General features: G+C 34.6%; 3 protein-coding genes across 26 annotated transcripts in view; 2 read left to right on the top strand and 1 right to left on the bottom strand.

Moving 5' to 3' along the window:
* The window catches only part of LOC147841024 (uncharacterized), a 485466-nt gene that overhangs the window by 342533 nt on the left and 128659 nt on the right, over positions 1–14274 (top strand). The gene's annotated exons all lie outside the window — the stretch shown is intronic.
* LOC147834160 (uncharacterized) overlaps positions 1–14274 on the bottom strand; it is a 439063-nt gene that overhangs the window by 319664 nt on the left and 105125 nt on the right. The window lies entirely within an intron of this gene.
* The window catches only part of klc1a (kinesin light chain 1a), a 209886-nt gene that overhangs the window by 78181 nt on the left and 117431 nt on the right, over positions 1–14274 (top strand). For 5 of the 24 annotated variants that reach the window (XR_015505035.1, XR_015505036.1, XR_015505037.1 and 2 more), the window contains 2 exons: positions 2500–2630; positions 9755–13422. The exons of 1 other annotated variant lie outside the window; for it this stretch is intronic. Coding sequence is in view for 12 of the 23 variants with exons in the window: in XM_087277699.1 (XP_087133825.1) it covers positions 2500–2630; positions 9755–9773 (150 nt within the window). In the remaining 11 variants the exon portion in view is untranslated. 24 annotated transcript variants of the gene reach the window in all.

Raw genomic sequence — 14274 nt, forward strand, 5'->3', positions numbered from 1 at the left:
AGCAACACCTTAGCAACCATTCAGAACGCCCTAGCAACCCTTAGCAACACCTTAGTAATCACTCACAACCCCCTACCAACCACCTAGCAAGACACATGCCAATACTAGAAATATGTTAACATATATGTAGTTATTTATCTATGCCAACGGTTTCAAACTTCCTAAAACTACTTCAATTATTTGAACTTTTTTTAAATGACTTCAAACTGTCAGACGAGGCTTTCTCAAGCCACCATAAAGTTTGTCTATGAACTTTACTTTTCTAGTTATACTCTAAATCTTTTCATCAATTTGGAAATGGACATTCTGTAGATGCAGTCTCTGTACAGTTTTTAATAAATGTTTTTTATTTTTTTAGATAATTCTTTAATAAAGTTTAAATCACATTTACGCCATACCAGTGCTCAAGAACGACGTACAAAGCATTGCAAACACTGCAAAAATGTTAATCAATAGTCGACTGTAACTTGTGATTTTCAGCCATACATCCTGTTTATTAGTATTATGGAACCTGCATACTTTAGTTTTTATTTCTGTAACATCTTGACTGTAATGACAGCATAAGCTAATATGACAATGATCACTCAGACTCGAGCTGCACGATTCTGGCTAAATGAGAATCACGATTTTTATTTATTTATTTATTTTTGCTTAATAAAATCATGATTTTCTTCATTCTTAGATGTAAAATACATGTTAATGTTAGTAGGCTACTTTTATTGTTAATTATCAAAGGTATAGTAAAATAACAATAATGTTATGTGTATTTTTGTTGGTTAAAATGCTTAATTTTGTAGTGTGGTGTAGAATGATGGACTTGAACAGACTTTAAATTTGTCCTGGTCATTAATGCACAGTAAAGTGATGACATCAGAATACAACTATTCATAATTCTGATGTTAAATTATTATGTTTGAGACATATACTTGCAATCTGACGACATTATTAAACCATTTTTTTTTTCTACTGGTAAAATCAGACATTTGTCAGATTCCCTCTTGCATTATATTCAACATTATATAGGCAAGAGTAGTTATACTGACACTGTTAAACATTTATTCTCATGCACAAGAAAAAAACATGTAAAATGCTCGTCGCAGTCATAACTATTATGCGATAGGATTATTTAAATGATGTGCAAAATGATTCTGATGGTATGATAACCTTGGATAAAAATATCACAGTTTTGCGATTTGACGCAATTGTGATTATTGCTGTAAAATATATTCTTTTTAAAAGTCTGAAGAAAACAAAATATTTTATTTTGAGAAACATTTCCAAAATATTTTAACAGTAAACATGTCTAATAATAATTAAATAATTAAAATAAATCATTCACTTCTGCTGTCTTCATTAGTTTCAAACACACTGATATCTTTACAGTTTAAAACTGTATTTTTGGATATCTTTTCTGCGTAAAAAAAATGTTAATAAAAAAATCATACACGTACCTTAGGAACGGTATAGCAGAAAATTTTGCTGGTTTTAAAACCTTGACTTTTCCAAACCGCGGTATACCTTGAAAGAAGATATTATCCAATCCCTAATGTCATCATATTCATATATAATCTCTTTTTGATAAATTTTGAAATATATGATGCATGTATATATGACTTATCTGTATATCTTTGAAATCTAAACATTAACTTGTATTTAAAATATATGAATAACCATATTTAAAATAGAAAAAAACAAATATTAGAATACATTGAAAATTGAGAATAAAATAAAAGGTTTAGCCTATTAAAATCAATTTACTGATCACATCGGTGTTATCATACGTATAATTTTTTGTTATTTTTTTTACTTTATTTATTCAGCGATTCCTCCGCATACCACTAAATGGAAGCTTGCGTACCACTAGTGGTACACGTACCACAGTTTGAGAACCACTGGTCTAGGGGGTCGAATCGAGTTTGCAATCTTTTTTTTTTTTTTGTTTAATTATGCAGATCTTCCTCAGATGCCAATTATATGCTTTATTAAGTGTTTTATGTTACCAGTGTGAGTTTGTCTACCACTTTACATGACATTTAGACCCATAATGAAGATAGTTTACCTCAAATCTTGAAATAAAACAACAGCTTATAATTTAGTGCAAATCAACAACAGCAATCACTCAGCATATACTTTTAATAATGTTATTTAGGTGTAATACTTATTAATTACTTAAACCCATCCATTTCATTTGGAGCACAGTACATTCTGCACTGCTTTATTTCTGTTGTATTTTAATGGATCTGTTGTGTTGCATCTGGTGTGGACATCTCTGGAATATTGTGATGTAGCGTGTTGTTAGGGCACGGAGTGATGGTTAACAGAATTAAAATCTTGGGGTAAAGCCTTTAAAATGAATACACCTCAGCACATTCACAAATCAAGGTAAGTGTTTGTTGTGCTTGATTGTGTGTTAAGTGTATGTCAGAATGGGCCCTGTTTGACTAATGTGCTGTATTTGGTTGCATATGTGTGGTTAATGATGTAGTCTTCTGTTCACAGGACGGTTCAGGCTCCTTGAAGCGAAGCGGTTCTTTTAGCAAACTACGGGCCTCTATCCGGCGCAGCAGCGAGAAACTAGTCCGCAAACTCAAAGGAGGAGGTGTACGAGAAAACGAACCCAAAAATCCAGGGTAACTATAACCACTTCCTTCCCAAATGTCAGACCTCCTTCTCTTCCAAAAATCCCAAACCTTCAAACGGACTCAACCATGGCTAGATGCACACGACACTGTGACAATTAAGCCTCAAACAAAATATACACTGAAGTGACAAAGTGAGTGCTGTGTTTGGAGAAATGGGTTTGCTTAAACAGTGTTAAGATGATTTGGCTAGAGTTTCAGTTAAACTCTGCTGTGAAGTACGGTAGATCTCTAGAGCAAAATGGAGCAGGAGCACTTCATTTTTCAACCTCAAAGTCATTACATTACACATTCTAAAGGGTCACTGAGAGTTGAAGACCGTAAATATGAAAAGGCTAAAGTGAACTGTCTCAATCTGAATTACTTTTAAAGGGATAGTAACAGTTTACTTAAAAATTTTAATTTGCTGAGTGATCCAAGATGGAAGTGGTGATTTTTTAACATTAGTGAAGACTTTTAGTGAACATCGTGGTTCTTGGAAATTCAAAGTCAATGACTACTCTCACTTTAAGAGTAAAAAAAAAAAAACTCTTTTACCTGGAGAAACCAAGATAATACCCATGGCTCCAGATGATGCATCAAGGTTTTATGAATTGAAATGATTGGTATGGGCAACAAACTGAACGTTGCTGACAATACTATTACCTTCAGTATGAATAAGAGGTTAGTGCAAGATATTAAACATTGTTTACAATATTATTATGTTTAATCCATAGCTTTGACAAATAGTTTATACATGACTACTTCCTGTCACAAAATGGAAAACAAAACTCCAAGTTACATTGGAGAAATGGAGCAGGACTGTTATATTTTTCATCAAATTGTTCCTTCCTTGTGCTTATCCTAGTTACTGCAACCTAAAAAAATGCCAAGGACTGTTGAATATAACTGGAAGGTAACAATGTTAAAAATGATGTTTAGTTTCTTCCTCGGACTGCTCGTTTCATTTTCTCAAAACCTCAATGTATCTTTTAGAGCCTTGGTTATTCATTTTATTTTGCCTTTGTTTGTTTTTTACTTAAACTAAAAGTGCCGCATGATCCACATTTGGATCACATTTGCAGCTGAAATTAATTTTTTTTCTAAAATATTTAATAATTCTAAATAAATATTAAAGCCACCATCTTGGATGAGTGTCAGTAACGGAAAAGCAAATATTTTTTGGTGGTATTTTCTCTTTTAATATTTAATGCCAAAAAATAAATTTTCTCATCCAAAGTGTTTTTATAGAGATTATGGTCCATTTTATATACGCATCTCCTTAATGGGAGTGAGGCAGATGTTTTTTTTTACATGCAGATGGGATTTTGCTCATGATATCCTGGAATATGCAAAGTCTCTTTCTTTTCCGCTAACCAGTTTTAAGTGGATGCTTGCTTTATTAACTGGATTGCACATGAACAAACGTGCTTAACTCTGAATGATACGTTGACAACTAACGTGACATTAGGATGCAATGCATTGAGGGAAAGCTGTTTGTGTCTGTTACTGGGGTTTCTGTATCATCTGATTGGTCAGATGTGACTAACTTTCTTGCCTTTTTTGTAAAGATTTATGTTTTATATTTATTCCTTGAGTTTTAACTATATTTTCTGGTCTATGCTCTGAATTTTTTTTTTTTTTTTTTTTTTTTGCTTGGTGACTATTTGTCTGCTTGGATCTGTTTTTTTTTTTGTGCGTGTGTGTGAACTTTTATATTTTCTGTGCTGTGCTGTACGTTTGTTTAATTAAATAAACATTTCCTTGCAAATTTGCTGTCTACTGCATGCCTGTTTCCTCCATTTTCTGTCTTATGGCCTCATTTGCTGTGTAATCCAATGTTTTTTTTTTTTCATTTAATCTTGCCTCTAAAACATTTTTTCTTCCCAAAAATACCGATCAAAACTCCATTTGGAATGGATCAAATTCACATACTTATTTACATAAAAATATATTAATTTGTATTATAAAAACACACATACAGTTGAAGTCAAAATTATTAGTTATTAGTGTGTGTGTGTGTGTGTGTGTGTGTGTGTGTGTGTGTGTGTGTGTGTGTGTGTGTGTGTGTGTGTGTGTGTGTAATATCCTGTTTGATGTCTGATTTTTGTTTATGATTTTATAGAATGTTTTATAGTGTTTAAAGAAAATCATCTTTACCAGCCCTTATGGAATAGCTTACCCATAAACGAACATGTTTTATTTTCCTGTCGTTCCAAACTTAAATGTTGTTTTGTCAAACATGTCCAGAACTATATTTTTTTCATTCTAAGCACACTCAAACATGCACAAGCGTTAGCATGAGAAATATGTAGCTGGCTGCAGTTTACTTAACAGCCACCAGTGTAACTAATGATGGGTTTTCTACATATAGCCCCTTTAAATATCATATTCTGTTAAATAATTTTAACACGCGAGTTTTGAAATAAGTGTCCAAAAACTAATCTACAGATAACACTGTATGTTTTGCATGTGTTTTTACTGTTGTGTTTTTATGTCAGTTCACATTAGGGACTTTTGCACCAGAGGAGCCTTTTCATAGTTCCTAAAACCAGTGCCCTTAAAACCATTATACACTTTTACCATTTTACCCTTACTTTTCCACCCTAGAAACTGGGGACTATTTGAGTTAGGAACACAATTTGGGGTTATTAAATAACCTCCTACCTCAGTGTAAAGTCCAGTACCTTTGTACAGTGATGTAAATGTACACTTGTTTGTGCAAATGCAAGCCATACAAACGTCAGAACAGCGATGTATTTAAAGACATTCATATTCAGAAAGATAATATTGCAGCATTATTTTGTTGCCTTTTACTGTGGCATTGTTAAACTCTTAACCATAATAAGTTGTATTAGATTCATTTTTTTTTTTTTTTTTTGGCGAGTACAAGAACCTACAAAACTTTAAGGGTTAGTCCACCCTAAATTAAATTTTTTATTAATTACTCATGCTCATGTTCATCTTTGGAACACCAATAAGATAGTATATGTCTGATAGCTCAGTGATCCTCCATAGATAGCAACATAGAGAGGTATCAGAAAACATCCTCAAAACAATCCATGTGTCTTTAGTGGTTAATGCAGAATATTTTTAAGCAACAAAACTAATAACTAATGACAACAGTTAGTGTTAGTATAAGGTGCACTGTTCACTTATGTATTTGCTAAATGCCCACACAGGCTTCCTCTGTTTAAAACTAAGCACAAATGCATCCGAGGTAAAATGTCAGCAGTGCAACTGAGCATGACACGCATAAAAAAACTTGCACTATGCTGACACACTGAGGAGGAGAATAAAGTTGAATAAAGTCATTTTTATTTTATGTGCGCACAAAGGTATTCCCGTACCTTGATAATGAATTACTGAAGGGATTTGCTCTGTTTTGAGGATGTTTTTGATATTTTTCTGTACTTTAAACAAGTCTGAAGGATGAGCGAGCTAACAAATTTAATCTAAAATATCTTAATTTGTATTCTAAAGACAATTAAAGGTCTTTAGGCAGTAATTAATATTGTAATTTTCATTTAAGGGTAAATTATTATTTTTCTTAAGCGCAGCACTCAATGCAAACTTGCTAACCTGAACTTTAGAGTTCCTAATAAAGGTGCGAATGCAACCAATAAAATTTTCCCAGGGGAATGAGTTGCTAGAAAATCACGCCTGGTGGCTAGTTCATATATCAGAGATCCTGTAACTATTCTGTGCAAAAGTCCCTTGTGTAAGGTATCATCTCTGAGTGACAGTTGAATTAACATAATTTTAACCCACACATTCCCATCCCACAAACCCCACCTCACTCCCACCATGACCCCTCACCTCTGCCTACTGACGTGCTTGCATGTGGCTCTGTCGGATGCAGCATGAAGAGGGCCAGCTCTCTCGGAGTCCTCAACCAGCCGGATAAACCAGTTGGTGAACTCAATGTAAGACCACATCCTTCTCTTCTAGTCCAAAAAAGCTTTATCTTCCAACTATTCTTAATCTGTCAGTCTACATCTTGTATACATTAGTTTCTTTCTATTTTAGACTTCCTTTTGCTCTGTTTTTCTGGACCATATGTCTGACACTGACACTTTCTCTTGGCCATTTAGTTTTTGGGGGCATTTAATTTCAGCACATCCAGAGCTCCATCATTACCATTAACACAAATTTGTCTGGAATCTCACAATGTGTTTGCTAAAATGTCCAGTAACCACTGATGGGCTGTTTTTTTTATCATTTGTCTTGATTGGTTCTTTTGTTCTGAATCTAAAGTGTTTCTGAAAGCTGATGCTATAAATGGTTGTTTTAGTTTAGTTTTGAGTTTTGTTGCCAGGTTTAGACTACAGAATATCTTGGTCACTGTGTTAGATTATCATACTCCAAAATTCTTGTGTAATGGACCAGAAACAGGCCAGACTGCCTGTGCTTTCCAAGTGAGATATATCATCTTCTGAAGGGCACTTCATAATGAAACAATCATGGCTTCATCTTGAAGTTTTGTTCCAAAATGAATTGCTCAAATCTGGCCACTTCAAAGTGCTACTGGATGGACACTTCAGGACCCTATAATAATTTTTGCAGGGAAGTTGTTTGGTGTCCAACAGCGCATTTCATTTGGAAGAGCCCTTGCCTATTCCCATAGGGTTGAGTCCTTCTAAATGGAACACTTTGAAAGTCTTGCTGTAGAGGGCAGTGCATTAAATCGTTCTGCCATTGTGACATTACATGCTAATTCATATTCAACAACTGTTTTTGCAGATTTATAGAGGCTGATGGTAGACCTCATGTATGTAAAAAGATCTGCTTTTTGCATTTAAAAAAATCTTGTGTCATTAACTTTGGATTCACATGGGCATCTGTGTTAATGCTTGACAGGTCATAGTGACAACAGCCAATCACGTACTAGAATACACACCATATTTACCATTGCACCTACATCCAAGCTTGGTTCCTCTTGTATAAGTCCCAATATGTATTTAAAGAATAATCATATAGACTATTTCAATATGGTCATGTCATAGGCCCATGAACATTACCTGCTTGTTATTAAACTATTACATAACTGTAACAAGAGGCAGTTCAATCATAACTTAATTTTAAAATAGTAGTCATAACATTAACATTATGTGGCTCTTTTTGGATTCTCGAAAGCTATAGAAATTAATAAAACAGGAAATATGCCTGCTGAAAAATCCAGCTTAAACCAGCCTAGGCTGGTTGGCTGGTTTTAGCTGGTCAAACAGGCTGGTTTTAGAGGGGTTTTGGCCACTTCCAGGCTGGTTTCCAGCCATTTCCAGTCTGGTCTTAGCTGGTTAGGCTGGGAGATGACCAGCTAAATCCAGCTTGACCAGCCTAGCCAAGCTGGGAGCCCAGCCAAAACCAGCTATGTCCAGCTTAAACCAGGCTGGTCAAGCTGGTTTTAGCTGGATTTAGCTGGTCATTTTCCAGCCTGACCAGCTAAGACCAGGCTGGAAATGGCTGGAAACCAGCCTGGAAGTGGCCAAAACCCCTCTAAAACCAGCCTGGTCGACCAGCTAAAACCAGCCAACCAGCCTAGGCTGGTTTAAGCTGGATTTTTTAGCAGGGATGTTGGGACCATTTTTTGTGTTTACATCCCTCAAAATGGTCTATAGGACAAGGTTATTACCAACTGTGGTAATATATATATATATATATATATATATATATATATTTTTTTTTTTCCCCCTCCTTTTTAATGTACCACTATTCTTTGGTGTTTCATTAATGTGATTGGATAGTGTGTGGACTAGTACAACATATTGCCTCACGTAATTTGATTGACTGACGCTTGTGAAATAATTAGTAACTTGTTATTACTAATAATTATGTTATATACTAATTTATAAAAGAGTTCTGTCTGGTTCTCAAATCTGATCGGCTGATAGCTGTGCGATATTCTGCAATATCAGAACTCCTACAGCCTCTTTACCCTTTGTGTATTACTCTGCCCACATACCGCCAGCAAAAAGCAGACACTACAGATCTAAAGTTTAAAAGATGCACACTCAACTGTTTAACTTTCATCTTATAATTTGAATCCGGAAGAAAGTAGTTTCTTATACAAAAGGGTTTTTGAGACTCTCCATGTTTGATTTTGTTTTAATATACACAATTATGCCGTCAAACTGTTGTATAAACGCAATATCACACTCATAGCAGTGCGATATTGCTCATTTATATAATATATATACTAATGTATATAATAAATATAATTGTTACTTGGTAGTTGAAAACCACCTGATGTGAATTTTGATAACTCTGAATTTGCGGCGTGGTGGCACAGTGGATAGTTCTGTCGTCTCACAGCAAGAAGGTCGCTGGTTTGAGCCTCGGCTGGGTCAGTTGGCATTTCTATGTGAATCTTTGCAAGTTCTCCATGTGTTTGCATGGGTTTCCTCCAGGTGCTCTGGTTTTCCCCTTAGTCTAAAGACACGCGTTGTACAGTAGGTTAATTGGGTGAGCTAAATTGTCCATAGTGTATGTGTGTGAATGAATGAGAGTGTATGGGTGTTTCCCAGTGATGGGTTGGAGCTGTAAGGGCATCCGCTACCTAAAACATATGATGGATAAGTTCATTCTGCTTTGGCAACCACAGATTAATAAAGTGACCAAGCCAAAAAGAAAATTAATCAATTAATCTGCATCTTATTTCGGAGGCTGTTGCTGCAGTGTTTTCCACCAAGGCAACATGGCGTGCTGAAATATAATTAAGACATTGGCAGTGGGCAGAATATAGAGACAAAAAAAAAAAACAGACTTCTGACATAGAATCCATATTTTTAAAGGAGAATAACTGACTTAACATAGATTTTCAGATTAACAGGCATGTTAAACATATAGTAATTTTATGCTTTAGAAAAGTCAAAAATATACACAGCACCTTTAAAACAAGCGCCCCATGTGAATTATTTATTTATTTATTTATTTGTATTTATTTTTTTATTTTTTTACTTTTTTGGAATTGGATATCTTTAGAACAAACTTTACAAAACCAGACTACTCTATACACTTTTTGTGATAATTAAGTTTACAAGTGTACATTTGGATGAAGATCACCAGGCAGTATGATGCAGAATGAACATCCCCAGAGCAGTATGAAGTTAATTTATTCATTTGTATTTTCCAAACAGGAACGAAATAATCGTCTAAGGAAGATGCGGGACCTGAGTTCCAGCCACACTGACCTAGCACATTCTGAAGATCTGCTGTAAGACGTCTCATCATTTGGATTGCAGTGGTTAAGACAGTACTAACTTCTCCACAGATCACTTCCTTGCTCAAGTCTTTAGGTATTTAAAATCTGTAAATGTCAAACAGAACCAAAGAACGTTATTAATTCGAAAATATTATTCGGTTAAAGATGAAAAATTATGAAAAAATAGATGGACTCTGGGCTTTTTTTTTTAATTAGATTATATATATGATTCTCTGATTCTTCTGGAAAACAAGAACAATAAGATTCGTATTAATGAAGGAGTACAGTGACTTACGATATGTAACAGGTGGTGTACATTTGAATGTTTATAAACAAAATTGACTTTTTTTGTATAATTTCATATCTTAGGAGTCTGCCACTGACAGTTAAATGTTGTTTATATCTTGAGCTACACCAGAGGACCATAATACTAAAGTATTTAGTCAGACATATTCCCTTGATACAGAAAATAATCTTCACATGTTTACATAAAAACCATATTACTCTTTTAAATGAAAGCGGTGAGGCCTTATTTTTTTATCTGGTTTATGACAAATGGAAAAATCCCTTTGTCACATTACATAAACAGATTTTAATTGGTTAACTCTGCCCTTGAGGTCTATGAGTAATATATGTAATAGATCTCAGGACTGAAATAATAGTTTCAGCCTATAACTATAAAGCACTTTGATATCACAGGATAATGTTACAATTACTGAATCTGTTACAGAACTAAATTGTGTGGAAGAGGTTCATTTTTAAATGGATGCTTTTAGTTGTTTTAAATGATTTGACCTAGTTTTGCCTGTTACTCCACCTTTAGCACCAATATTTTTTAATTGAGATCTGTAACCTGAATATTACAAGATTTCATGAACAATAAGAAACACATGAATCCTGGTTTAATGTTATTTAATGTTTATGAGTTACAAATACATCTACTCCAGATAGAAATGCACTGGAATATAAGGTCTGTCTCCAGATGTTTTAACTATAGGAACTGTTTAAAGGCAACTGTGCCTTGTGAGTGCCTCAGGCAGGTTCTTACTATTGAAAGATGTTGATTTTTAAGTATGACAGCTGAACAGTTAAAATTATGTAAGGTCAAATGTGGGTCAATATTTTACAAACTAAAGGTGTGTGTGTATATCGTGACGCATAAAAGCCCAGTATGTCAGTGTGGGTTTATACTGATCCAGTGCACAGCACAACTGTTCATCTTGACTTCTATATATCCATCTAACGCTTTCATGATAACCTTTATGTGGGTGTAATATAATATATTGCTGCCTCATGCAGTAATTCATTCATGTTGTTTTTGTGTAAATGTTTTCTTTATAAAACCCATGATAACCTACATCTCTGCAGTGTGACAATGTGCAATAACGTAGCTGATGTTTGTTGGCTGGTTTTGATCTCACATAAGATGTTTTACTGACAAAAGCTGGAAAGTTAGCTTTGCTTGTGTGATTTGGTTTGTACTTAAAGTGAATAAAATATAGCATTGTGTTTTTGTACATAGAGTATATTCATACAATGCAAGTATTCATAGAGCTTCACTTTTTCCACATTTTTTTTATATTACAGCCTTATTTTAAACTAGATAAAATTTATATATTTTCTCAAAATTCTACCCACATTACCCCATAATGACAATGTGAAAAAATATATTTTTCTTTTAAATTCTTGCAAATGTATTAAAAATAAAAAACCTGAAAAAACACATGTACATAAGTATTCACAGCCTTTGCTCAATACTTTGTTGATGCACCTTTGACAGCAATTACAGCCTCAAGTCTTTTTGAATATGATGCCATAAGCTTTGAAATTTTTGCCCATTCCTCTTTGCATTACCTGTCAAGCTCTATTGGGTTGGATGGGAAGCAACAGTGTACAGCCATTTTCAGATCTCTCCAGAGATGTTCAATAGGGTTTAGGTCTAGGCTCTGGCTGGACCACTCAAGGACATTCACAGAGTTGTTGTGAAGCCACTCTATTGATATTTTGGCGGTGTGCTTTGGGTCATTGTCCTGCTGGAAGATGAATTGTCGCCCTAGTCTGAGGTCGAGCACTCTGAAGAAGGTTTTCAATCAGGCTGTCTCTGTACGTTGCTGGATTTATTTTTCCCTCTATCCTGACTAGTCTTCCAGTTCCTGCTGCTGAAAAACATCCCCACAGCATGATGCTGCCACCAACATGCTTAACTGTAGGGATGGTAACACCTGGCATTCACTCCAAAGAGTTCTATTTTAGTCTCATCAAACTAGAGAATTTTGTTTCTCATGGTCTGAGAGTTCCAGAAGGGCAGTGGCTTCCGTTTGCCGACTCTATTATACATGCCTGATTGGTGGACTGCTGCACAGATGGTTGTCCTTCTGTAAGGTTCTCCTTTTTCCACAGAATAACGCTGGAGCTCAGACAGAGTGACCATCAGGTTATTGATTACCTTCCTGACTAAGACCCTTCTCTCCTGATCACTCAGCTTTGATGGCCGGACAGCTCTAGAAAGAGTCTTGGTGGTTATAAACAACTTCCACTTACAGATGATGGAGGCCACTGTGCTCATTGTAATCTTTTGGGCAGCAGAAATTTTTCTGTAACCTTCCCCAGCCTTGTGCCTCGAGACAATCCTGTCTCGGAGGTCTACAGACAGTTCCCTTTGTCTTTGTGCTTAGTCTCTGCTTTAACATACACTTTCAACCCTTGGACATTAGGTGTATGCCTTTTCAAATCATGACCAGACAACTGAATTTACCACAGGTGAACTCCAATTAAGCTGCTGAAACGTCTCAAGAATGATCAGTGGAAACAGAATGTACTTGAGCTCAATTTAGAGCTTCACGGCAAAAGCTGTAAATACTTTTGTATATGTGATTTTTCAGGTTTTTATTTTGAATAAATTTGCAACAATTTTATAAAAAAATTCTCACATTGTCATTATGGGGTATTGTGTGTAGAAAGTTGAGGAAATAAATTAATTCAATCCATTTTGGAATAAGGCTGTAACAAAAAAAATGTGGAAAAGTGAAGCGCTATGAATACTTTCCAGATGCACTGTATGATAGTTTGAGCTTCGCTACACACTTGTGGGACTAAATGTTCCCTTAACATGTTCAACTTAAATTTTCATACTGTTTATATGCTTTGATATTTGACTGTTGATCAGTTTGTTTTTGAAAATGGTTACTGATGTGGCATCACTCCCTGAAGAGAGCTTTTACATTTATGATATTCAGTTGAATAGTTTTTGTTTGCTTTCTTGACAGAGTTTAACCCTAAAGTGTGAAATTGGATTTAAGGTTGATGACAAATAAAGGGACTGTTGTGACCTATATGATATACCCTGACATATTTATTTATTTGGTTGCTGATGATGAATTCATGACACCTGTCTCTATCATTTACCATCTGTGTTAATGTTTGTTTGTTTTCTGGGGGTGATTTGTTTATATGTATGTATGTGAAATTTCGCACTGTACCCTTCCACTTTCTCAGGCTGCCGCTGTTTGGCTAAACTTAATTTACTACCATTGTGTGGTGATGTGTGTTGCTCTGAATATCATATGATACAGTGTACAAACTTGAATAAAGACGACAGAAGTACTTGATTCTCTTGGTTTTGCTTCCCCCTGCTGGCAAGTCAATCGTCATTCTACAGAAACATCCTCTTTTGGTATGGCAAATTCATTTTTCAAAAATTTAAACTTAGACCATTATTAAATTACCTTTTGACTTTATAAAAGCACATACAAGACAGCCAAATGATAAAAAAGAAAATTGTATGCATTTATTTAAAGATCGCATACAGTACTGAACTGGTTTTTATTACTTTTGTTATCACTGCAAAAAATGCTTTTCTTACTTAGATTTTTTTTGTCTTATTTTAGTCTAAATATCAAAAAATCCTTAAATCAAGAAGCACTTTCTAGGTAAGCAAAACATAATTTTAATGTCATTGTTTTGAGAAATGATATGCTAATAAAGTGTGCCCATTCCTCACAACTAAGTGTGTTTTTCTTAGTAACAAGCAAAATAATCTTGTTTTTCCTTTTGACATATGATTTTTTTTTCTTACTCCATTTGCAGATTATTTTGCTTGTTTTAAGGAAAAAAACTCAACTTTATTTTGGCATATTATTTCTTGAAACAAGACTTTGTTTTGCTTGTCTAGAACATTCTTCTTGATTTTTAGATATTTGGACTAGAAACAAGACCAAAAAAAAAAGGCAGTTTTTGCAGTGTGTTTCTTGATTTTTGTTTTGAGCATATGTGGAGAGTTACAGAAACGTCTTGACCCAGATATGAGATTTTTCTCTTTTACAGTTTTTCCCAATTGTTTACACACATTTTCTGAGAACTCTACAAACAAATCAAAAACCACACACACATTGGGCAAAACCCTTCTGCAAAATAAAACTGTGTTCAAAACAATGCATTTTTTTCTCAAAATGGTAT

The sequence above is a fragment of the Danio rerio genome, chromosome 13 (genome assembly GCF_052040795.2).
Source record: "Danio rerio strain M-AB ecotype USA chromosome 13, GRCz13ab, whole genome shotgun sequence".
Classification (NCBI taxonomy): domain Eukaryota; kingdom Metazoa; phylum Chordata; class Actinopteri; order Cypriniformes; family Danionidae; genus Danio; species Danio rerio.